This window comes from Arabidopsis lyrata (genome assembly GCF_000004255.2).
Source record: "Arabidopsis lyrata subsp. lyrata unplaced genomic scaffold ARALYscaffold_7, whole genome shotgun sequence".
NCBI classification, from domain to species: domain Eukaryota; kingdom Viridiplantae; phylum Streptophyta; class Magnoliopsida; order Brassicales; family Brassicaceae; genus Arabidopsis; species Arabidopsis lyrata.
The window spans coordinates 2489308-2513868 of NW_003302549.1; the positions used below are offsets into that span (position 1 = coordinate 2489308).

Here is a 24561-nt window from a genome sequence, read left to right on the forward strand (position 1 = left end):
GGAAAGAAAAAGACATGTTGCATGAACGAAAAAAGAAATTAAAGAATGGTCGTATTATTTAAAATGATTTGTGTGTTAACCACTACAAGGTAGGCTAGTGGTAGGAAGGATTTCGTGGTTGAGGGGGTAATCCCAATACGCCCGGATTCGATTCCCCCTTGCTACATACTAGTGGCCACCAGAGAATTTACATGCGAATTTGCTCTATCGTCCGAGACCGTAAACCGTTACCTGACCATGACCCACCCTCGGATGTGCGTCCGTGCCGTAAGGGTTCGGTCTCTAGTCTGGACCACTTCGGTGGGGCCAGGACACTCGGTTATAAAAAAAAAATGATTTGTTTAAAGAATGTGCATTATAGTATTAAGAAAATCTGTTATGTCCCTTAAAAAGCCAACGCTCTAGAGTTGACTCTATGTTTTTCTTCTTCTTCTTCTTCATGAAAGGAAGTCTGACCCCCAAAAAAAAGGATGAAAGTATTATTGGGGAAATGGTCATTTATCGCTTCTGGATAACTCGCATTTCGAAACTATATAGTACTACTAAAATTACGACTTACGAAAGATAACACAATGAAAAAAAAGATGCTTTTATCAGATTCTATAATAAATGTTGTTTGCTATCGGATCAACATGCATGCACTTTGACAAATCGTGAAGAAAATGTCCTTCCTAGGGATTGAATTATAAAGTTATGTTTTAGCAAAGCAATCTCCATAATCTTAGAAAGTTAATTTGGTACCAACACTTAATTCGCAAAATATTGATTTATATGTATTTGATTTTATTTATACTTATCCGCAAACATTAGAAAATACTAAGAGATCCAGTGTGAACATAACTTACAAAAAAAATAGAGAACTTATATACATAAACAGTTTGTTAATTATACCAATTTGGACCTTATGAAGAAAAAAATAAAATTAGACATGAGATATGCAAACAAGTTATGAACTAAAGATTCTTAAGAAGCTTAAAAAGTTAACTAAATCTCACGTGTGATGCAAACAATGCCACGCAATGACGCGTTTTAACTGACAACTTTTTTTTTGTCTTTTTAATTTCTACTTTCGATTCTCGTCGTCTCTAAGAGCATCCATATTTGGTCATTTATTTGTGAGTGTCTTTAAATATAAAATTAATAAAAATATAAAAATAAAGTAGAGAGTGTCTTTAATTATAGTTTGTGTCTTCCTAGAGACATTTTACATACCCAAAAAGGGGAATATCTTTAATTTTATTACTAATTTATACTAAAGACACCCATCAAAAGTTGTCTAATGAAGATGCTCTAATTATCTCACTTGTATTTGTGAATTATAACCGTCCCACGTTGGTGTCCACTTCTGGAAGATAAGTGAGGTGTGATTGATTGCCGTTTCTAACCTCTTTTTAATTAAATGCTTCTCTTTATCTTCTATGGGTAATATTGGCTTTGGTCAATTCATCATATTATTATACCCAAGACAATGTCACATGAATACAACCATATACAACCTTATAATATACACAACTGTTATAACTTATAAACAAAACAAATAAAATCAACATTTTATTCATTTTTCTCCGCTCAACGCTCTTCTTTCCCTCTTCCGATTCTCCTGGTATCTCTCTCCCTTTATCTCTATTTCTCTGTTTTGTAGTTTGCATTTTGGTGTGAATTAAAAGTTTGGTTCTTTGCTCGACAAATCGTTTCTTGTTCTCGCTTATCAATCGTGTGTTTGTTTGTGTTTTAAGAATTAATCCAATGATCGATGATGATATTGATGCATACTGTTATATTGTCATATGCTCTGTTTCTTTGCTCTGTTCTAAGAAATTTTGTGACAAAAGACAATCATGGAAAACGAAATTTCAACCTATAAAAAAAATATTATCCAGAGGGTGGGCCTTAAAAGCTTTTGTCTGTTCAGGAAACAAGCCGGTCAAAATAATCTACCTTTTAACTCTGGTCTAAGTCAATAACTGAGTGCTTCCACCGTTGAAATTTAGTATCCCACTGGGAAATTGTACTTGGAATTTGCATGGTCGGTCCATGATGTATTAAGAAGAAGAAACAAACCAAAAGTTGTCTTTTTGTATCTACATATACATTTTATGATTTGATTGGTTTTGTGGGGATCAATTTCACTATTACTCTTAAGAAATTTCTTTATGGATATGTTTTGGTGAATCTCTCTCTCTCTTTACATTTTTTTTTTCTCATATAAAGCAATGAATGAAGGGTTGGTGAAATATGAATGGAATCCAATTTCGTTGGGAGTTTGTTGTATATTATAAGTTGTTAGTGTCTAATCTTTTTGACCTATTTGTTGAAACGAAGGTGTAAAGTTTTGACCTTTTACTTACCCTTAATGTGATATGTTCAGTCCTTTGAAACCACAAATTTGAAGTTCTTGTGTTGTTCTTTGAGTTTGTCTCCTTTGAGCTGATTGGTTATCTTGGTTTTATTGAAGTTGTCCCATTGATCAAAAGCCTATGGATTTCAATAGAAAAGCTCATCCGGATTGTGTATATGCGGATAATCCTTTCCATGAATGTGCTTCAGCTTGTTTAGAGAGAATTGCTCAAGGCCATGTCAAGAAGAACACTAAGAAGCAAAGTACTTTTACTCTGCTTTTGATTTTGCCATTTTTAAAACATTTTGAAGTCAAAGTTTTTGTCTTATGGATTCTGATTCTTGTTCTGTTTTAATTACAGGTTCAAGGCTTCTTAGCTTCTCAGGGAGTTTCGGTAGGAAAAAGAAGGAATCACATTCACAACCGCCTTCACCACTATCCGCAAGGCCTTACCAAAACGGCAGAGGCGGTTTTGCAAATAGTAATTCCCCAAAGGTTCATCATTCCGTAGCTCCATCTGTTTCTGTGAAGAAGAAGATTGTTTCTGAATCGAATAAGTCTTTAACTTCTTCATCATCCGGTGACCCGGATGATTTCTTCAACCATAAACCGGAGAAGAAACCTTCTCAAACCATTCCACTTTCCTCAAACAATTTGGTATTTCATCCTCTACTCTCTTCCATGATTTCTATTACTACATATCTTTAACATATTTGTAAACTCTGGTAGTTTCTTGTATATTATGAAGGTTGATCAAAGCAAAGCCGTATCACCTAAACCTGGAATACAAGAACACGACGGGAAGATTGGAGCAGGCGGCGAAACTAGACTCTTTAGTTTCCTAAGCCTTCCAAGATCGCATGAAGAAGAGAGCAATGATGATTATACTGATGATGATGAAGAAAACAACAATGAGATTGGTGTAGAGCTCGATCTTGAATCAGTAATGTCTGACACTTTTGTCTCTGTCGGAAAATACCGAGTCAGATCCGGTTCATCCACAATCCTAAGTGCTATCATCGAAAAACACGGAGACATTGCTCAAAACTGTAAGCTGGAATCGGATTCAATGCGATCCCGTTACCTGGAGTGTTTATGCTCACTGATGCAGGAACTCAGGTCAACCCCGGTAGGGCAGTTGAGCAAAATCAAAGTCAAAGAGATGCTTGCGGTTCTCAAAGACTTGGAGTCTGTGAACATCGAAGTGGCTTGGCTACGTTCTGTTCTTGAAGAGTTTGCGCAGTCTCTAGAAGATGCAGAAAATGAGAAAGAGAGGCATGATGGTTTAGTGAAGGCTAAGAAAGAAGAGCTTGAGGCTCAAGAAACGGATTTGGTTAGGATGGAGAAGGAAGTGGCGGAAGCGAGGCTGCGGATTGAGGAGACGCGGGCTCAGATGGTCGAGATTGAAGCAGAACGGTCGAGGTTGGAGAAAATGGGATTCAAAATGGAAAAATTTAAAGGGAAATCGTTTATAGATGAGCTTCTGTGAGTTTGTGCTGTGATTGTGTGTGATGTTGTTAGTAATAGGTAATAGCACAAAATCAAAAATACTCTCTAATAAATGAGTTCTTAAGGTATTATGGAAAAGCTGGTATTTATTAGTAACTTATAAAAGTGTTAAGATAGATATTTGGTTGTTGCTAATAAATACGTTTGGCTTTGTGTGATGCATTGTTCTTTGATTATGTGTTTTTTTTTTTTTTTGGTTTCTTTCGTTTTCTATAATGGGAAAGATTACAAGTTGTCTTAAGAGTTTGGAAAACGAAAGATTGTTTTAAAAACTAAATTCACAACAATATTTATTGTGTTAGTTATTGCAGAACTTGTTGAATATTTTATATAGTTCTTTAAAATATGTTTATAGAAAATGTCAAAACAACACTTTTGCAAGATAAAAGGGAATACATAATTTTGTTGAGTTCATTCTTTATTGCGTGGGTGACTACTCAATTTGAGGTCAATTACGAGTGAAACGGGAATAAAATAAATATCATGTCAAATATAGAATCGGAGACCATAAGATCAAAGTCCTTGATCAATCGAATTTGGCATGCATTGAATTTTTTCGTTATTTTGTTTTTGTCGAAAACTATGTTAGTCCAAACGTATCTTATGTAGTTATTTATTTATGTTATTCACTGGTTATATTTGATCTTAAAAAAAAAAAAAAAAAAGTCTCGTACTCTGTTTTGACTTCTACTCTGCTTTAAAACCGTTGCAACGGACAAAGCAATCTGTTATTTGCAAACAATGCTACTGGGCTTCGGTTACTCGTGTCGGCTTTACAATGAGCCCACTGCAACATGGCCCAACCGGTTGCTCCCCCTCGGGTTTGCCCACAAAACGAAGATTTAAGTCTAAACCGGAGAAGTTGAACCAGAAACCTCCAGAGAAAGGTTTGTGGACCACAAATTGTGCTTGTTTTTTTTGCACAATGTGAGTAATAATTAATAAATAACCTCATTGGGAGACTCAGGTCTTAACTAATAGAGAGAAATTAGAAAATTCAATCTTCTTAAAATAAATAAATAAAACTTTTAGTAGGTGGTTCCAAAGGCTTCCACAAGATTGAATTGGTTATCACGTGAAATCACCTTGACAATTTTTTGAGACACATCAATAATATATAATCCTTAACATCGAATGATAAAAAGTTCGCAACTTTTTAAAAGTCTGAATTAGTGATTTATTTCCAAAGTTGAAGTGTTTTTTATGGCAAAATTTCCAAAAAAAAACCTCATTTAATTTTTATTTGGACGTTTAATACTTAATTATTTTTGGTTGGAAGAAATATACATATATTAATTAAACGGTGCGATTTAATACCTAAACAATTAAATATTGTTATTTTTATACTCACGAACTCACAACAACAAAAATATTCCAATTTTACCCTTATCATTTCAATTAATTATTAACTTTTAGATGACATAGCATTAATTTTTTTATTTAAATAAAAATTAATTTTACTAATGTTTTGTTTATGTTGCCTAAAAAATAAAAAAAATTATATAATTATTTTATTTTAAAATTAAACATAAAAATTAGCAGAAAATAAAAAATATTAAAAATAGCCATTCCCTCTTTGTGCAATGTCAAAGAGACGTTTCCTCTTCGACTCTCAAATTTTTTCGATTAATCTCTACGATAATCGTCGGTAAACGATCTCCGTCGTCCTCTTTTACAACCATCAAATTCGATAACCGTTCACGATCTCCTTTTAGTCGTATCCAAAATATTCATCGCCAATAAAACTAATTTGATTTTATTCGTCGTGATGCATATGATATTAACGAGCATTGATATGAACTTTTTTTTCGTCGTGAGAAACTCTCTATTCGAATATAAATCCTTCACGAATGAAACTATTTTCGAAAAAGTCAAATTCGATAACCGTTTACAATCTCTTTTTAATCGTATCCAAAATCTTCATCACCAATAAAACTAATTTGATTTTATTTATTGTGATGCATATGATATTAACGAGCATCGATATGAACTTTTTCTTCGTCGTGAGAAACTCTCTATTCGAATATAAATCTTTTACGAATGAAACTATTTTCGAAAAAATCTCAATTCGAATCTCATCGTCTTTCTCAAGATTTATCAATTCATAAAAATAGCTATTTTTTTCAAAATATTTTTTGCTAATTAATTTTATTTAAAATTTTAAAAATTAAATATCTGTAAAATAAACTGAAAATTATTTTGAGTTTTTTTTGAATTTTTTGGGATAGAAAAAGAAATGAAATATTAATAAAATTAATTTTTATTTAAATAAAAAATTAATGTCAAGTCATCTAAAAGTTAATAGTTAATTAAAATGATAAGGGTAAAATTAGAATTTTTTTTGTTGTTGTGAGTTTGTAAGTATGAAAATAACAATATTTAATTGTTTAGGTATTAAATTACACTGTTTAATTAATATATGTATATTTTTTCCAACAAAAAACAATTAGATATTAAATGTCAAAATAAAAATTAAATGAGGTTTTTTTTTGGAATTTTTCCGTTCTTTTTGTCAACCTATCATGACATCATTTCTTTCAAAAAAATGGACAGACAATTAAAGTTTCACACTCGGCTGTTGTTTGTTTGAAGTTTATGTTTTTGGCTATAAAGCATCAGATTGGTTAAGTAAATCGGTTTAGGGATAAGCATGAAGGTCATCGTTGTGGTCCTTGTCTCTCTTTCTCTCTCCTCTGCATTCACTTTTCTGAAAAGACGAGTCGTGAATTATTACTACTATTCCATGTAGACTAATGCGTATATGTATGTATATTGAGCCAACTCTCACTGTCGCAATTACATTTTAAGCAACGAAATTAAGCGGAGCCTAAAGATTAAGTGGTCTAAGCAGCCTAAACTTTTTTCCTGCCTGATAAAAAATGTCATTGCTTGAAAACTAAATTAACTTCTACACTACCTTAAAAATTGCCTTAAGTCTAGACAAATTTAGTGCTTATCGCTTTCATTAATGTTTTAGAATTCTCTCTTTAGTCAAATTCATTATTCAATTAAGTTGGTAAAGCCTAATTTTCGCAATACACCCAAACACATATATGGGTTTGGGTGGGTCTAAAGAATCTAAACTAAAGGAGTCTACAATATATTACAGTAACAATATGGTAACTAGATGATGAAGTTACCCATGTGATAACACATGAGCTACACCACACGAGGCCAAAAAAGTTGAGTGCGGTGGAAAAAATGGGTTTAATGTCTCGTTTCTTGTCTGGTTGTTACATCTCTATTGGCTCCACTCCTTTTTAGCCTTTCACAAGAATAACAAAAGGTACTCGCACGAGTTCTTTTTTCTTTAAATAATAGAATCGAAAGAAAAGGAACGGAAAGTAGTTGTTTCTTGTCAACTAACGAAAAAGTTAATCACATAACAAATGGAATCCAATTTATCTGTGGAACTATCGAGAAACACCCGTTACACATTTCCTTCTCAAGACACGTATCAATGAATGATTGGTTTAGATATGACCCGATGGTTCTAACCCGATGGTTTAGAGATGGCCCGAGGATAGTAACCAAAAGACCCACACAATAACATGATCTGCCGAAATTTGTATCTTACTTGGACGCTAGTTGTAATACATTATACATTAAAAGAATCTTGTGTAGTTGTGAAGAATGATAAATTTAATTTGGATTGTTCGAAAACGTGAAGGAATGCTCTCGAACTAGATGGATACAGAGAAAACATAAAAATTTTAACTTCTAAGGAGAAACCAAAGGCAAATGATCCACAAAGACAAACCAAAACTAAAAAAGAAAGAAACAGAAGTCACTGAGCCATTTCATAATTAACATCAATCCACCATCTCTCGCATTACACACAAAAGAACAACAAATAATAATAAAACATATAAATCTTAAAGTTGTTTCTTCACATATCTTTTAATCTCTCATTAATTGGTTGCGTTGCTTCGGAATGAGCCCAAGGCCTTAATTGCTGAAGCTCTCAATATGTATTGGTGGTAAGCTGCAGCCGCTAGTGCTCCCAAGAACGGACCTACCCAAAAGATCCACTGCAAAACCAAAACAGAACCAAACATTAGGACATCAATGATTAGTGAAAACCTAATCCAGATAATAAATAAACACAACACTTACTTGGTCATCCCAAGCCTTCTCGTTGTTGTAGATAACAGCAGCACCAAAGCTTCTTGCTGGGTTGATACCAGTTCCGGTAATGGGGATAGTAGCCAAATGCACCATGAACACAGCAAAACCAATTGGAAGTGGAGCCAAAACCTATTCACAAGAAAACCCACCAAATTTTGTCAGAATCTACAAAGACCCATTTGATATTCATACAAACTTTGTCATTAAACCCTAAAAAGATTCAAACTTTATCAGCAGAATCTACACAGACCCATGTGAGATTCATACAAACTTTGTTAATAAACCCTAAAAAGATTCAAACTTTATCAGAATCTACAAAGACCCATTTGAGATATAAACAAATCTTAGTCATTAAACCCTAAAAGGATTCAAACTTTATCAGAATCTACACATACCCATTAGAGATTTACACCAATTTTTTTAATAAAACTCTGTAAAGATTCGAGCTTTTCGAGGATTAAATAACACTTACGGGGATGTGAGAGTCACGAGCGCTTCTCTTAGGGTCAGTTGCAGAGAAAACGGTGTAAACAAGGACGAAAGTTCCGATAATCTCAGCTCCGAGAGCAGTTCCTTTGCTGTAACCGTCAGCTACGGTGTTAGCTCCTCCACCAAGAGTGTTGTAAGGAGTTTTCATGAAAGCTTTCACGAAACCCACACCACAAATGGCTCCAAGACACTGAGCTATCATGTAACCAAGAGCTCTCACCAAAGAGACCTTACGGGCTAAGAACAGACCGAAAGTCACAGCTGGGTTAATGTGACCACCTACGGAAAAACAAAACAAGAACGAGATTAACAACAAAACCAACGAACAAAACAAGAAAAAGATAAGATCTTTTGAGTTACTAGCTTACCAGAGATACCGGCGGTGCAGTAAACGAGGACGAAGATCATACCACCGAAAGCCCAAGCGATACCAAGTAAACCAACGCCGTCACAAGCACCGGTTTGCTTCTTGTGGCCGATGACAGTAGCTACGGTGACATAGAGGAAGAGGAGTGTAGCGATGAACTCAGCGATGAGAGCTCTGTAGAAAGACCAGGATTTGAGCTCTCCCATGTCGAAAAACGGAGCTGGTGGAGGATCCACGTAGTCTTTCCCATGGTGGGTTTTTCCTTCTTCGCTCACTTCTTTCGACATCTTTGCTCTTTCTCTCTCTAAAAAGATTTGATTTTTTTTCTCTCTGAAGCTAGGTATGGAGTTTGCTCGAATTGAGTGGTGCTGTGTGACGACGTCAGTGTCTCTCTTCTACCATTTTAAAGGGAAAAAAAGAAACCCTTGCAACGCCAGGGATAAGCCAAGGGTACTTTCGGTATAACTTACTATTTGTATAATCTACATAATTCTGGTCATAATCATTATTAGTACGATTATTTAGTTAATTACCTTTTAAACTAACTTAGTACTAATAATCAAAACTACTAAATGTTTCTTAGAACTTTCTAGTTGTAGTTAAATAATTTAATCAGGAACGATTAATATGCATTATTACTGAAAAATAATAGTCAAATTTAAGTGTGAATGCATTTTTTTTTCCTGCTATCACCAATAGTCTTATGCATTATTCCTGCAAAATAATAGTCAAATTTGTGTTTTAATGCATTTTTTCTCCAGCTATATCACCAATAGTTATATGCATTATTACTGGCCCAATAATAGTCAAAATTTTGTCTTAGTACTAATGATATAGTGTATAAAATAGCAATCAAAGTGGGGTATAATGTGCATGGCCAAAATCTTCTGCAGTTCTGTAAAATGTGAATATTTATCTTTACTAAGATAATAAATATGGAACAATGGGATAAAAACAAGAGTAATTACACTGCATACCCTAAGACTGAGAAATAATTAAGTCAAAGGAGAAGGGGCGATTTCGTAAATAACTGGTGTTTGGGTTTGGTGACAAAATGACATAATTACCCCTTCAATCTTCATCTTCCCACGCATCCATCTTTGCCATTGCCACGATCTCCTCTAGCTTCACCACCACACTATCCACTGTCCACGCCGATACGAAGAAGATGGAACTCTCTTCTCTGTTCAAAGGCGGAGCCGGAGGGCGGAGGCTTTCAAGCAGTTCCACCTGAACTCGATTTGTTACGCCACAAGGATAATTATCACCACCACCAACCCAGATCTGATCGGAGACATAGTAATGGCCCTACCAGTGATGTTGCAGTTTCACGGTGGAAGTTGGGTTAGTGGAACTTCTGATTCGGCGGCTAATCAATGGCGTTGAGGATGGAGTCAAAGTGATAAATTGGCTTGGGAAATAGGCTAATCTTGCTCTTCTTCTTCGTGCCACGCAAATGCATCGATTCGGAATCGTGTTGGTGTTGATCTTGATTTGGAGGATTCTTTGCAGAGTCGTTATAGAGATTGATTGGTTTTTTTATGATCCAACATTAGTTTCTGGTTTTTTTAACCATTATCTTTTTGATTTTATATCATGATATATAGTGATATATCGGGAAACACATATATTTTACCAGGAAACATATGGTAAGACATTTTTGGAGGCAAAATTCCCGCTATTTATTCCAAGGGTAAATTCGTCCGATTTTTTCGAAACCAAAAATTTCTCTCTCTTGTTTTGCAAAGAATAAAAGTTGTGTATATACAAGCTAATTATTTCTCAAATAATTAGTATACACTAATTGACTCTAAAAACAAAATGTTTAAATAAATAAAATAAGGCATGTGTTTTTGTAGGTTTGTTGGATAGTATTTTTTTTTTGGGTAATAATTTTGAAAAAAATGGGGAGATAAAAAGTAGAAGGTGGTGGGATCCAGATGTACAGGTAAGCCATGTGAGGGTTAATGATAGAAATGAGGTGTATGGTTTTCTCGTCAGCCTGTCATCCCAACTCTCTTCAACGGTTATATCAATATCTTTGTCTTTTTTCCATATCTTTTTTTTTGGTAACTTTCCTCTTTTATTTTTCAGATTAGGTCAAAATATTTGTCAAATTAGTTTTACAACATATGATAATCTACTAAAAGCAACTACATGAAAAAGATTAATAATCTACGAAGAAGATTCAATTCGCGGCAATTTAGAAGGAGAAATTCATACCGGAAAAGATGGAGTCTATTAATTATGGTTGGTGCCGTTTTTTTGACGAAACTCGTATAGACAAACATTCACCCGCAGATAACTATAGTCTATTCCAATTTATATTCACATTAATGTGTTGTCCTTGTAATTTGAAGACTATCTCTATGGACTAAAACCGATTTTAACTTTGGTTAAGCGAATATGGGAGTATATACTAGTGCAAGTGCATCATATTTTTGTTGATCAAAATTTTATCTACTCATTTGTCATTCTTTTATTTATTTGCTTTTTATTAATAGTCTTTTAGCATGTTTTAGCTCAGCTTCACGTTAAAAAGAAAACATATTACCAAAAAAATTGATGGTTTACTTTAGATAAATATTCAATAAAGTTTCACAACAGCAAACCTATCAAAACTCATTAATAATGCATAGGCCTATCCGACTTCATGCAATACACACACCATCCTAATCATTTTTAAGTTTTTTAACAGCCAAAACAACGAGTATAACATAATACTTTTGAGTTTTGAGAGTACTAATACATAATTAACGAAAATTTGAGCGTACCATAAAAAATTTGAATGATTATGTTTTGTCTATAGCAGAACGGACGGAGCATGTTAGACAAGTTGGTACAACGTACATTAAAATTCAATGGTAAATTATATTGATAATTGCATAAAGAAAATTCTTTAGATAGCACACAAAAAAATTCCTTAGTTAGCACACAAAAAAATTCCAAAAAGGAGAAAAAACTAGCATAAATAGTGGACACTAACGGATAATACGAAGTGCTAGCAATTTAGAAATCCCGTAATGAGTGTTTATTATCTAAAGCTTAGTTCACTCTTTTGCTTTCACATTTTTTATACGTTTATACGACGTTTGTCCTTATCCTCGTAGCCCTAATAATTTTTTTTTTTGCTAATATCCCTAGCCAATTAGTACTTAATTTGCTTTATCACTTTGTGTAATGCTATTATTATTATTTTATTTTTTTGGTAAAAGGTGTAATGCTATTATTAATACTTAACTTTTACGCAAATGTGATTTAGATAATATGAAATGAATGGAGGTAACTTTACTTCCTAAGTCGACCCACGATAATATTTAATATTTATCATTAATTCAAGTAAATTACGACAAAGAAATATTTGATTTGATATTATGCTGCCTTTGGTTATGGAAATGCCAGGTCGATGAGCAATCATAGAAAATGATGATTGTCTTCCTCTTTGTCCATGAAGATGAGTATGCGATTTCGCATAATAAAATTAGGTAATGCAAACACCAAAACCAATACACATTTTCATTTCAACTGATTTTGAAACTAATAAATCAGGAGTGATTAATAAATTGATATCGACCCTAGTAGTAATCAATAAGATTTCAAGTTTTATGATTTGGAAACAAAAATAATAAAGTCTGGATAGTAGTCTTTGACAAAAAAAAAAAAAAAAGTCTGGATAGTAGTACTGGACCATCTAATATATAAATAACCTAATTAAAATCTCTCCGTGGTGCACAAGAGGTTGGATAATAATAATATTTGGCTAAGTTCACCCGAATCATTGCATGTGAGAATAGATCACCATCTTATCTTTGCTGCTACCTATCGTTAATTATGATTTATTTTCCAGAAAGAAGAAGGATTTTTTTTATCCTTGTTAGCGAACTTCAACTTCAATTAGTTTGTTACAATTTAATAAAATTAATTTAGTACTATATCATATATAGTCCAGAGAAAGGGACTGACCTACCACAAGGGGCAGCCAATCTTTATCTCTAGAACATCCACGTCATAATTTCCACATCGGTTTGGCAAAAGACAGGTCAGATCTTTTCGTTAATCCATACAGATCATCCCACGTGTATCGTATCTGGTAACGGCTAGAACGATCCATAAACATCTGTCTTTTTCCATCGTTTTTTAAAACTTGAATAATGGTCCTCGTTTATCGAAATTTCCTTTTTTCGATTTCCCATCCAACGGTCACTACATTTTATTACTACTGTTTAGTGTTTAGTGTTTACCGATGCTGTATGGTTCAATTTTTCTTTTCTTTTTTTGACATCAATTTTATGGTTCAATTTTGCCTTAAGAATGTGATTTGATTAGCAGTTCATATGTTTAGTAATTACTAGTCAATGCGTTTATTTTGTGGATTGTGTTTCTATTTAGTTATCTTGTCATCTAGTACACTTATGGTAAGCTTACGTGTTACTTAATTAACTTAGTTCTTCTTAAAATATTTTTTGTATTATTTACACTAAAGAAAACATAGAACATCCTCCGGTCCTTTCTATCATTTGTTTTATTTTTAAGGCTGTATTGTTGTAATTTGTACATCTGTCTGTACCTTCATTTTTCATTATTGTGTTTAACTTTTCGTTTCAGAAATAGTAAAATAAAACAAGTTATTAAATTTGGTGTTCCCTAATAGTATTTCAGACTTTAGTTGGTTGCAAACAACATCTTTATTCGTTCATGGATTTTGGTCTAATAATTAACCGTAAGGTGAGTTTTTGGATTCTTCTTTTTTAACGAAGAAGGAACTTTTTTTTTTTTTTTTTTTTTCTTGTATCAAATTTAGTCGATATTTTTCAAACAACTAGTACTAGACAACGTGACTTGGAAAATGGGAAGTAGCAACTTAATTGTATATCTTTAGAAGTTGGGCCAGCCCAGATAATTCAGCCCATTATCTGGTGGTTTTTGTACAATTCCATTTTGATAGCATTTTTGGGCTATATAGTCTATTCGTAACGGGTTCTCAACCATCTCATTCTTTTTCAGCCCATTTTTTGGGATATAATCTATTTGAATTGTTGAGCCTGTTTATTTTCATAACTTATGGAACACTGGAACAGGATCACATGCTTAACTGTGTATGATCGGCAATGGCATCCGTTGGCTTTTAACCTGTGGATGTACTTGTACGTTCACTACTTATTGGTTTCTTTATAACCAATAGAATTCGGCAATACACTACATTTTGTTAACCCACCATATAGTCATATAGATTCCATAATCCATACCATCTCTTAACAAGAAGTACGAGAGTCATACGTGGATGAAGAAATGTGTGTTAAATTTCTTCTACTGAGTCCAAAATCAACAGCTTAATCAGCTGAACAAACTTCTGAGAGAGCCAGAAGGTTGAGAGGTGGGCCATTGGGGCCTTGATAAATCTCATCTCGTCACATCTCCCAAGGGACAAACAAAACTTGGAAGGAAAAAAAAATCAATTCAAAAGGCATATTCTTCTCGCTTGGGGCGTTCACATTATCTCATCACACGTGGAATCCAACAAAGCATCCACGTCACCCAAGACCATACTAAACCACTTAAAAAGGTTTTGCTAAAAGGCCAAAAAAACCGGATAAGGAACCACAGCCCAATGACGTCCTCATTTATTTTATTTTCTCTGAATTGCATAATATTTATTTCTTTTGTCGTCCTCTTCCTTGCTTTTGTTAAAAAACTCTTTTATACAAAAATATATACTAACAATATCGCAATCGTGGGTTCAGCTTATCTTAAGTTCTCGGGAACCTAAATTCGGATCACATTGACGACGGTGATCGTATTAAACCACAGCCAGATAATAAGGTTCAAAATTAATCACAAATATGGAAAAGCTATAATTCATCTTCTATTAATTCTTACATATAGGATAGGCTCATTCTCTAAGATAAACTTTCTTCTGTTTGAAGGGTTGAGTTTGTTCAACTTTCTGACTGGTTTAAACGCAGCGGTTGCGATTATGGTTACGGGAGTTTGTGAAAGCGGACAGTTGCGGTTTCAAGCGTTACCAAGCGTTTTGAACGACTGGTTTAGCGTTTGAAAATGGATGCTTTTGCGAGAGTTTTATGACTGGTAAACCAGTGGGTGCAGTAGCAGTTAAATAAAAAAAGACAAAAAATAAAAAATATTACAAAAAATAAAAATAAAAATACCAATATATTATTATGATAATATTAGAAAAATTAAACATGCTTAATAATTAAAACCATAAATAAATTACTAAATAGTAATTTAAAAATAAAGAAATTTTGTAATAAGATAGTATTTTATGATGGGTTAACACCAAAAATTGCATCAAGTAATGGGACAAACTGTAAATAACGTTGAATTCAATATAAAAGCAAGTGACTTTCTATTCGAGAAAATAAATCGAAACATATATTCAATCAAAAAGCAAAATAATACATAATAAAAAGAAAAAAAAAACGATGCCATGAAAAATATCAAAGAGTTACACATGAGGTGATGAATGAATAAAAAGATATATGATACTTACGTTTGGTTCTTGATTTTCATCGGTTTGAATGGAAGACATTGAGAAAATAAAGTTTTAGAATATTGATTAGGGTTTACGATGAGAACGTGATACAAAGATAAAAGATACTTATAGGATTAATATATTTTATAATAATTATAAGTAAAAGTTTGGTTTTTTTTTTAAAAAAAATCCAACCGCTACCGTCCGCAACCGCAAACGCTTGCGGGAAGGAACTTTTGAAATTCAACGATTTTGAACGGTTTGAAATGGTATGGAGCGGTTTCTATGATTGGTACCAACCGCTAACAACCGCAACCGACCGCTAGCAACCGCTAGGAGGGTGCTAGCGGGAGAACCAATCAAATTCTTAATGTGATGTTTAATCAAATATAATTTCATTAATTAATAGATAAGCATAAGCTTAAAGTAAGCCAATTAACTAAACAAAAATTAGACGAATACAACAAATTAAAAACCATTTTTTCTGAAATGAATAAATAGTAGGTAACCGGTAGTTGAATTACGAAAAAAAAAAAAACAATTATCGTGGTACTGTGAAGTGTGATCATCATAAATCTAATTACGTTCCTGAATTTCTCGCCACAATATATAACATTTGTTCGTTTTCCAATATTTATCAGGAAAAAATAAACTAAAAAAAGAAAGAAAAAACGATAACCTTTAAAAATTCCCCCCAAAATAAAGAAAAAATAAAAAAAACGCAAAAGACAGTAATACACACGCCATTTATAAATAAGGCAAGCGAATATAATAATTATCATCTCCTCGTTTTTGATAAAATCTCTCTGAATCTCTCCAAACTCTCTCAAGTCTCTCTTCTCATCAACTATGGATCCTTACAAGGTAAACCCTTCTTTGCTTTCTCTCTAACCTTTTCGTCTTTTGTTTTTCTCCGTCGAAACTGGATTGAAACGTTGTTATTTAGCCATGGAATTGCACCTAAAGTTTCGGATTTTCAAACTGTTCCATTAGTGGCGATACTGACATTGATGTAAAGTTTTGACCTTTTTTAAAATAATATGCAAATTATGATTCTTTTTCCATTGCTCTATATTGATTTCTCGAAGATCGTCTTCTTTTTTTACTCACGGATTTTGCTGGAGGTTTATGTCGTCGATTTGACTTACGATGAATCATTGAGTTTCTCTGATGATGGTTTTGATTTCATCTCCAATTGAATGGGATTGTTTTTAATCATGTGTATTGGTGATGATGCAGTATCGTCCAGCTAGTTCTTACAACTCTCCATTCTTCACCACCAACTCTGGTGCTCCTGTATGGAACAACAACTCCTCCATGACCGTTGGACCCAGAGGTACTTCTTCCTCTCCATTTCTACACCAAACCCATTTATATAAGCTGGATATATGAATTTGTGTTGTCTCTATCTTACTATGGTAGTTCTCATACAGTGCAAAGTTTATATGTAAGTGTTAGTGTTGCATTTCTGATTGTATTGGACTGGTTGTTTTTTTGGCAGGTCCTATCCTTCTTGAGGATTACCATCTCGTTGAGAAGCTTGCCAATTTCGACAGGGAACGGATTCCAGAGCGTGTGGTTCATGCCAGGGGAGCTAGTGCTAAAGGTTTTTTTGAGGTCACTCATGATATATCTAACCTCACTTGTGCTGACTTTCTCCGAGCTCCTGGTGTTCAGACTCCTGTCATTGTACGGTTTTCTACCGTTATCCACGAGCGAGGAAGTCCCGAGACCTTGAGAGACCCTCGTGGTTTTGCAGTCAAGTTCTACACCAGAGAGGTCAGTTAGTAGTTTGAACATATTAGAATGGTAGCAACTACAAGTTCTTGTTGCATATATACTAAGCAATGGATTATTCTTTATATGCAGGGAAACTTTGATCTTGTTGGAAACAACTTTCCGGTTTTCTTCATCCGCGATGGGATGAAGTTTCCTGACATGGTTCACGCCCTTAAGCCAAACCCGAAATCTCACATCCAGGAGAACTGGAGAATTCTTGACTTCTTCTCCCACCACCCTGAAAGTTTGAACATGTTCACTTTCCTCTTCGATGATATCGGTATCCCACAAGATTACAGACACATGGATGGCTCGGGTGTCAACACTTACATGTTGATCAACAAAGCTGGCAAAGCTCACTACGTGAAGTTCCACTGGAAACCAACTTGTGGAGTCAAGTCTCTTTTGGAAGAAGATGCGATTCGTGTTGGAGGAACGAACCACAGTCACGCGACTCAGGACTTGTATGACTCAATTGCTGCTGGAAACTACCCTGAATGGAAGCTCTTTATCCAAATCATTGATCCAGCTGATGAAGACAAGTTCGACTTTGACCCCCTCGATGTGACCAAGACTTGGCCTGAAGATATCTTACCTCTCCAACCTGTTGGACGTATGGTGTTGAACAAGAACATTGACAACTTCTTTGCAGAGAATGAGCAACTTGCCTTCTGCCCTGCAATTATTGTTCCCGGGATACACTACTCAGACGACAAGCTGCTTCAAACCCGTGTCTTCTCCTACGCCGACACTCAGAGACACCGTCTTGGGCCAAACTACCTTCAGCTACCAGTCAATGCCCCAAAATGTGCTCACCACAACAACCACCATGAGGGATTCATGAATTTCATGCACAGGGACGAGGAGGTACTTACTATGACAATATCTACATCTTTATATCGAACTTAAAGCTAGAATATCATAATCTTACAAGAAGCTGTTGTTACAGGTCAATTACTTCCCGTCGAGGTATGACCCGGTTCGTCATGCTGAGAAGTATCCAACTCCACCTGCTGTCTGCTCTGGCAAACGTGAGAGGGTCAGTAATCAATTCTGTTTTCCTCTCTGTTTCTGTTTCTCATGGATTGGTTTTACATAAGAAACATATGTTCTAAAGGCTTGAACTCTGTTTTGCAGTGCATTATTGAGAAAGAGAACAACTTCAAGGAGCCTGGAGAGAGATACCGTTCTTTTACACCAGAGAGGTACCAATAGTTTTTTTCTTTTTCTAATGATACTCTTAATGCATAAGAGAAACATCTGTATTCTTAATGTTTTACGGTTTGATTTCAACTTCAGGCAAGAACGATTCATCCAGAGATGGATTGAAGCCTTATCCGACCCTCGCATCACGCATGAAATCCGCAGCATCTGGATCTCTTACTGGTCTCAGGTCTGATATCTGAATCTCTTTTACAGTCATTGTCTCTTTCTCCAAGTCTCAGTAGTTGAAAAGTTGTCAAGTTTTTAACATTTTTGACACTGATGGGTAAAAACTGTGTGAAACAGGCTGACAAGTCTCTGGGACAGAAGCTGGCAAGCCGTCTCAACGTGAGACCAAGCATCTAAAATGAGTGTTGCTAGTGAAAGAAATTCTTGATTGGCCTTTGTGTGGTTCTAATTAGCAGAGAAGAAAGAAGATGGGAAGAGATCAAAGTTGCGATAATACAATCTTCATCATGTGGATCTTATGTGCTATGTTGTAATAGTATCTGTTTAAAGACCAAAAAAACCTTGTGTGTTGTTGTGACCTTTAGTTTTGTCTCCTGTTTATCAGAATAATACATTATATACATGTTGAAGATTTATGATCGGTGTTATTTGATGAAAGATCCTTCTTCCTTGAAAGAATGTGACAGACATGTCTAGTACATTCAGGAGGATTACATTAGAAAATATATGTTCTCATATATTAACGAAGACCGGAGGATTACATTAAGAGCTGTCGACAAAGATGTGTTTTTTAGTCCCCATGTTCTGGACGAAAGGGAAAAGCAAGTATGAAACGAAAAAGACAATTAAGGCCTTGGAATTTCATGTGTGGGTATTAGACAATTTAGAATTGTTGTCAATGTGTTGTAACAATGGCCACATTTGTATAACGTCCTTGTATCAAGTGTGGGGTCTTGAGGGTCTTTAGATTTGGTGTGAATGTGTGATAATCTGACAATTTGGATTTGAACTCGGCTTTGACATCCTGACATTAGAAAATAAAGTTGGTTTTGACATTTTGAGGTTTGAATTTGTGAAAAAATCTCTGTTCAAATCAAATGATACAAACAAGATTGACTTAACAGAAAACAGAATGTTATTTTTCCGGTTATGTGGGTTGCCTAGTTGAGAAAGAATTGTATAAAAATGTTGAGATCGTGATGCTTGTCAGCAATAATAACACATTCATAATTTGATAATATTACAAAAGTATGGTTACATGCAGTTTGTTCGATAATTCAGAACCAAAACCAAACTTCACTTAAAAAATAAGGAAAATAAAAAGAATCACCGAATGGTTTTCTCCGAGAGGAGTTTCTGAAGCAAGATTACGTGACTTTTGTTCGTACATGCAATAATAATAAGAGTGAATGGACCCAAAAAAAACTCTCTTTTCATCTATAGAACTACAAAGATTTCAACTTGTCTCATTTACCTGAAGAAGCTTTTACTTTCTCAGTAGAGGCTAAAACCAAAGAATGGGCTGATGACAATTCCCAATCCAAGACCAATAGCCACAAGAGACGAAACCCAAGTTAGTTTCTCTGTGATCCTTGGAACTTTCTCTTTCAACGCCTCACTACAAGACCCAATAAACGCTGTGTAACTTCCCATTGCGATAACCGTCCCAACCAGAAACATTATCAGAAACGCAGACCCTGCTAACCGAGATGGCAGAGCTAATGCAGGCAAAAGAATCATCAGAGCATCCGGTTGCAACCCGTGAACCACTCCAGTTGCAAATGTAGCAAACCCAATCTTCTTCTTTTTGGGCAGTGGTAAGGCTTCTTTCTCTGTTGATACCATGCTGATGTCGGTTTCTAAGGCGACACAAGGTTCTGGAATCTCGGAAGCTTCCTTGATTCCCATAGCACCGATGATGACAAGTGTCAATCCCACAATTCTTGTACCCCAAGTTTGTAATACTTCGATGTGGAGCCGGTCTTTAAGTAGCAGAAACAGTAAACCGAAGATGACTTGACCAGCGTCGTGCCCACATCCCCAAAGAGCTCCAACAGCAGCACTTTCCATTTTGCTGCGTCCGATTGAAAGCGGAGCTAAAGCAGCCAGGTGATCAGGTCCTGAGAGCGTGTGTAAGCAACCGGCAAGGAAACCAGTCCACGCACTTGTTAGCCAACCGGATTTAGCTGCAGTTTGAAAGCTAGCGAAAGCAGGTGGTGCAAGAAGCGGGTTAAGCAAAAGCGCAGCTACTGCAGAGATTAGTATGACAGTTCCAGTAGATAACGTCTACAAAGAAACAGAGATATGTAAAGATCTAATAAACACCCATGAGACTAAATAAGAGGACAGCAAACAAGCACAATGTAAACACACAGACAGATCAGCCACTGATCTTACACAAGTTCAGAGAGGGGTTGACACATGGTAGTTTGAGTTCTTGATCTGGGTTTACAATATACAAGTTCTATTTTCAAACGAGCAAAATCATCTGAATTCCAACAAGTGTGGAGCTTGAAATAAGAGAGTATCAATATCTAACATGATAAAGCAAGTTCAAAAGTCAACAATATCGAATTAGCTCACGAATCCTAAAACAAAGAGAACATGATTCTTGAAACTGATGGATAGTAACATTTATAACCCTACAAAATTGGAACTTTTTGTAATTCTTGGAATCTTCTTCTCGAGCTAATTATATAGACAAATTTCATATGTTTCGTGAATCAAATCAAACCCCATTAAAACCCATAAACCCCAAATCTAATGTAAGCCAAGCTCGTCCCCAAAACTATAGGGAAATTGAAACATTTAGCAAGAATCGACGTAAGAATCCAGAGATTTCTAATTACCACTGATCAAAACGTGAAATTGAGTACCTTTCGCTGCTCAGAAGCCGTCGTCGCGATCCGTGTGAGAAATCCGGGATTAGGTTTCGATTCTTCCGATTGGGGAGACCCATTGAAGGAATTGTTAGTCATGTTAGATCCTATAGACGTATACGCTGATGGGTTCTGGAAACTGTTGCAGGAAATTGAGCTGACTCGGCGTGACTCGGGACGATGAGTCGAGACAAAGCCTAGACTCGATGAACGGAGACGAGGAAGGAAAGGAGAAGTCCTCGAAGGGAATTTGGAAGGATAAATTGATGAGGAAGAAGAAGATGGTTGCAGAAGCCTTTCCATGGCGTCTCCTTCTCTCTCGGCGAGGCAATGAGCTCTGAGAGAGAAGAGAGTACGTGCGCTTCTCTGTTAAAAGGATATACGATTTTTAAAAAAGGAATTTTTATTTTTCTTTAAAATAATTCCTTATATAAAAAATTATTAATAATAATGAAATTGTGAGGAAAAAAGTAAATACTGTTATATAATATTCGATGATACTTATAATTTTCTGTTTTTGTGTACTATCACAGTAAAAACAAAAAAAAGTTTTCGTAATTCAACTAGAAGATGATAAATCTTTAGATTGTTAATTTTACTAATAAACAAATATGCTTAATTTCGAATTTTCAAGAGTTTAGATAAATGTTGAATTCGACAACTGCCGTATTAAAAGCCGACTTGCCTAATATTCTTACGTTAATTGGCAATGAGACAAAATAAGTGAACTTTTTAAACATGCCATAGTTAGATCGAGCTTTTATATATTAGCAGCGTATGTTGAAATTATGATCGAATGTGTATATAATAAGTAAAGTCCAAAACCCATGTTATAGCCTATTCCATCAAATATATAAAAATGTGTATAATATTTGATAAGGCCAATAAATTTTTATGCGAAAATAAATGTGGATGTTTGTTAGAAAATGTCAAAATTTTCGCCTAACAAAAGGAAAAGTAAAGCGCATATATATGGAATCCACGACGCAACCACTTTCTTTGTCTTCCTTGCCATTATTTCCTCATCTGCTTATATACTTTACCTACCTACATTTCCTAATTTCCCAATCGAAATGTGTTTATTTGTTTTTCTAATATAGGGCAGTAAGTTAATAATCGAAATGTTTTATGAGATTACAAATGCATCTACGTGGCTAAATATGAAATACGTAAGCAAAATAACTAGTATCCAAAACAAAACGTTTTGGATAATTGCAAAACAATACCCCAATAATTTGTATATTCCCAAGATATCCTCATTTCTTTCGCATAAAAAAATATGGAAAACTCTACGAATGCGACCAGTGGCGCACATGTCACAAGTTTTAAAATTATTATCCTTTTAAGAAGCAAAACAAACAACATGTGTATAAAGAAGAGTTCAACAACTATATACCTCTACCATTTACAAAACAAACGAAGGTTAACAAAAAAAAGAGAAACGAAGGTTAAAAAAAAAAGAGAGACAATATCACCTAGTTAAACTTGTTATAATATGAGTCATGACATCCTGAATCGAGACATGGTATTGATATTGTGATTTAATATCCAAAATCTTCCGTTCATATACATAATCCTTGATCGAATCATAGTAATAAAAAATAAAAATGAAGTCGTTTGTTTGTTGATTCCGTCTTTACTCTTCCATTAGCAAATTGAGTAATGATGATGTTTATGTACTTTAAATACGTGACGTATCAGTAAAAATAGTTGGCAATCTAGTGAGTCCCACCTTCAATTGCGGGCCTAGCGTTAGTAGGGACAAATGGGCCGGCCCATGTATTAGTACGTAATCCACATAATTAATACCCACTCTTGTTTGTTGTTTCTGTGAGCTTCGTAAATCAAAACCTATACCAAACCAACATTTGGCGGATTGGGTTTGTTTTTACTAATATCTTTTCAACAAAAAGTAATTAGGCTAATTGGGTCTTGAAGACTCAAAAGTCAAATCCGTAAATAAACAAAACAAAACAAAACAAAAAAAACACTATTAGTAGAGCTAAATGACACGAGACAGAAGACACCCTACAACCGCTAATCACTCCATTAGTCTATCCATAAGAGTAAAGACTATTGAACCTCGTTTGTATATTTGTTTTTACGCTAAAACATTCTATATTTTCGAGATAATGTTTGACAAAATCTTAAATTGTCCCAGATGAAAACTATATATCATAAAAGATTGACAAAAAATAATTAATCTTACTGCGTTGTTTTTTTTTTCTTTTTTTTCTACAATCTTAATTATTGACAAAATGAACGAGTACATTGATATAAGTACGATCTAATTACATGATAAGATTATATAGTATTATATAATTTATATTTATAGGTATAAGGGAGTGACTAGAAAACCTAGGTAGCACAGATCTGTGGAAACAGAGATCGAGAATCCATAATGGAGGAGGGAAGAAGGCTCAAGTGTTCAATGAAACATGTTTCTGTTTAGGAAAGTGCGAGAACTCAATCCTATGGCAGGCCAAACTCTGATTCTCTTTCGATTTCTAATTTTTTAATGTTGAAATTATTACTACTTAAAATTAGAGAGCTTTTAGATGAAAGGTGTGAAGGAGACTGAAATGATTTCCATCTTATTTCTCTCTTGTGTTTTCGATTACATTAAGGTTTCACATTTATACTAGACTAACTAGGTTAACTTTGATCCTCATCCATTAGAGCCTCAAACCTATTGGTCAGCTTAATATCTTGACCAAGACAGCTGTCATTGTTGCTTTTACTTTTGAGCAGCTTCCTGGAGGTTTCCTTCTCAACAATCTCACATTTGTCTTCTTGTTCTTTTGCAGTGGACCGTTGGAGAGTTGAAGACTGACTGGGCTTGGTTTGTTCTGTTGGAGACTTGGGCTTCCAGACTGATGTTATGTTGTTGGACTTGGGCCTGTTTTCTGATAAGGGCATCTTTGGCTCCTGTTTTGTCTTCTTGTTGTCTGAAACCGAGAAACCCTTTTTCTCTTTAGCTAGGTTAGAATCTTCAGCTTCTTCTTTTGTTGAGATTGGATCTCTGTTCTTAATAGTCCCCCTCAAACTCGGAGTAGGTGGCACATCGACGCCGAGTTTGAATCGAAGAGAGTTGAAAGGTCCAGGCGGAAGAGATTTGGTGAAGATGTCCGCGATCTGAAGAGTGTTTGGTATGTGAGTGACCCGGAGATTCCCCAAGGCAACCTGCTCCCTTACATAGTGCCAGTGTGTCTGGAAGTGTTTGCTGCGTTTATGGAAAGCTGGATTTGCTGTCAGGTAAACTGCAGAGAGATTGTCGCAGAACAGCTCCGGTGGACAGTAAAGAGGAATCTCAAGTTCCTTCAATACTTTGCAGATCCAGGTAATTTCCGATGCTGCTTCTGATAAGGCTCTATATTCTGCTTCAGTTGAACTCTTTGCTACTGTA

The 24561-nt window shown here is 34.9% G+C and overlaps 4 protein-coding genes across 7 annotated transcripts; 2 read left to right on the plus strand and 2 right to left on the minus strand.

Annotated features, from left to right (window-relative positions):
• Window positions 1–1306: 1306 nt before the first annotated feature.
• LOC9305179 lies at window positions 1307–4171 on the plus strand. Of its 4 annotated transcripts, none has more exons than XM_021019689.1 (4): window positions 1307–1603; window positions 2456–2601; window positions 2700–2995; window positions 3087–4171. In XM_021019689.1, exons 2-4 carry the CDS (start codon window positions 2478–2480, stop codon window positions 3825–3827), a joined length of 1161 nt encoding a protein of 386 aa, XP_020875348.1. In that variant the 5' UTR covers window positions 1307–1603; window positions 2456–2477; the 3' UTR covers window positions 3828–4171. The 4 variants fall into 4 exon arrangements, with proteins under 4 accessions (XP_020875348.1, XP_020875347.1, XP_020875345.1 ...); XM_021019688.1 differs by lacking the exon at window positions 1307–1603 and adding an exon at window positions 1637–2167; XM_021019686.1 differs by lacking the exon at window positions 1307–1603 and adding an exon at window positions 2179–2282 and having other exon boundaries at window positions 3087–4009.
• A 3368-nt stretch (window positions 4172–7539) lies between these two features.
• Window positions 7540–9468, minus strand: LOC9303164 (aquaporin PIP2-7). The gene is made up of 4 exons (XM_021017500.1): window positions 8833–9468; window positions 8448–8743; window positions 7964–8104; window positions 7540–7878 (listed from the first exon to the last, which is right to left on the minus strand). The coding sequence occupies exons 1-4, from the start codon at window positions 9116–9118 to the stop codon at window positions 7759–7761; spliced, it is 843 nt and encodes a 280-aa protein (XP_020873159.1). The 5' UTR covers window positions 9119–9468; the 3' UTR covers window positions 7540–7758.
• Window positions 9469–15896: 6428 nt separating this feature from the next.
• Window positions 15897–18926, plus strand: LOC9305180 (catalase-2). Its single transcript, XM_021016475.1, has 8 exons — window positions 15897–16188; window positions 16564–16660; window positions 16826–17103; window positions 17194–17970; window positions 18053–18142; window positions 18241–18308; window positions 18403–18496; window positions 18613–18926. The coding sequence occupies exons 1-8, from the start codon at window positions 16174–16176 to the stop codon at window positions 18670–18672; spliced, it is 1479 nt and encodes a 492-aa protein (XP_020872134.1). The 5' UTR covers window positions 15897–16173; the 3' UTR covers window positions 18673–18926.
• A 553-nt stretch (window positions 18927–19479) lies between these two features.
• Window positions 19480–21531, minus strand: LOC9303165. The gene is made up of 2 exons (XM_002869063.2): window positions 21153–21531; window positions 19480–20562 (listed from the first exon to the last, which is right to left on the minus strand). The coding sequence occupies exons 1-2, from the start codon at window positions 21456–21458 to the stop codon at window positions 19771–19773; spliced, it is 1098 nt and encodes a 365-aa protein (XP_002869109.1). The 5' UTR covers window positions 21459–21531; the 3' UTR covers window positions 19480–19770.
• Between the last annotated feature and the right edge of the window lie 3030 nt (window positions 21532–24561).

Coding starts and splice junctions, on each gene's coding strand:
- LOC9305180 (XM_021016475.1), top strand. Junction 17,971..18,052: donor TCATGCACAGGGACGAGGAG/GTACTTACTATG, acceptor CTGTTGTTACAG/GTCAATTACTTCCCGTCGAG. Junction 18,309..18,402: donor CGTTCTTTTACACCAGAGAG/GTACCAATAGTT, acceptor TTTCAACTTCAG/GCAAGAACGATTCATCCAGA.
- LOC9305179 (XM_021019686.1), top strand. CDS start 2,236: ATGAATGGAATCCAATTTCGTTGGGAGTTTGTTGTATATTATAAGTT. Junction 2,283..2,455: donor TTTGTTGTATATTATAAGTT/GTTAGTGTCTAA, acceptor GTTTTATTGAAG/TTGTCCCATTGATCAAAAGC. Junction 2,996..3,086: donor CACTTTCCTCAAACAATTTG/GTATTTCATCCT, acceptor TATATTATGAAG/GTTGATCAAAGCAAAGCCGT.
- LOC9303165 (XM_002869063.2), bottom strand. CDS start 21,458: ATGGAAAGGCTTCTGCAACCATCTTCTTCTTCCTCATCAATTTATCCT. Junction 20,563..21,152: donor CGGCTTCTGAGCAGCGAAAG/GTACTCAATTTC, acceptor GTTTCTTTGTAG/ACGTTATCTACTGGAACTGT.
- LOC9303164 (XM_021017500.1), bottom strand. CDS start 9,118: ATGTCGAAAGAAGTGAGCGAAGAAGGAAAAACCCACCATGGGAAAGAC. Junction 8,744..8,832: donor CTGCACCGCCGGTATCTCTG/GTAAGCTAGTAA, acceptor GTTTTTCCGTAG/GTGGTCACATTAACCCAGCT. Junction 8,105..8,447: donor CTCGTGACTCTCACATCCCC/GTAAGTGTTATT, acceptor TCTTGTGAATAG/GTTTTGGCTCCACTTCCAAT.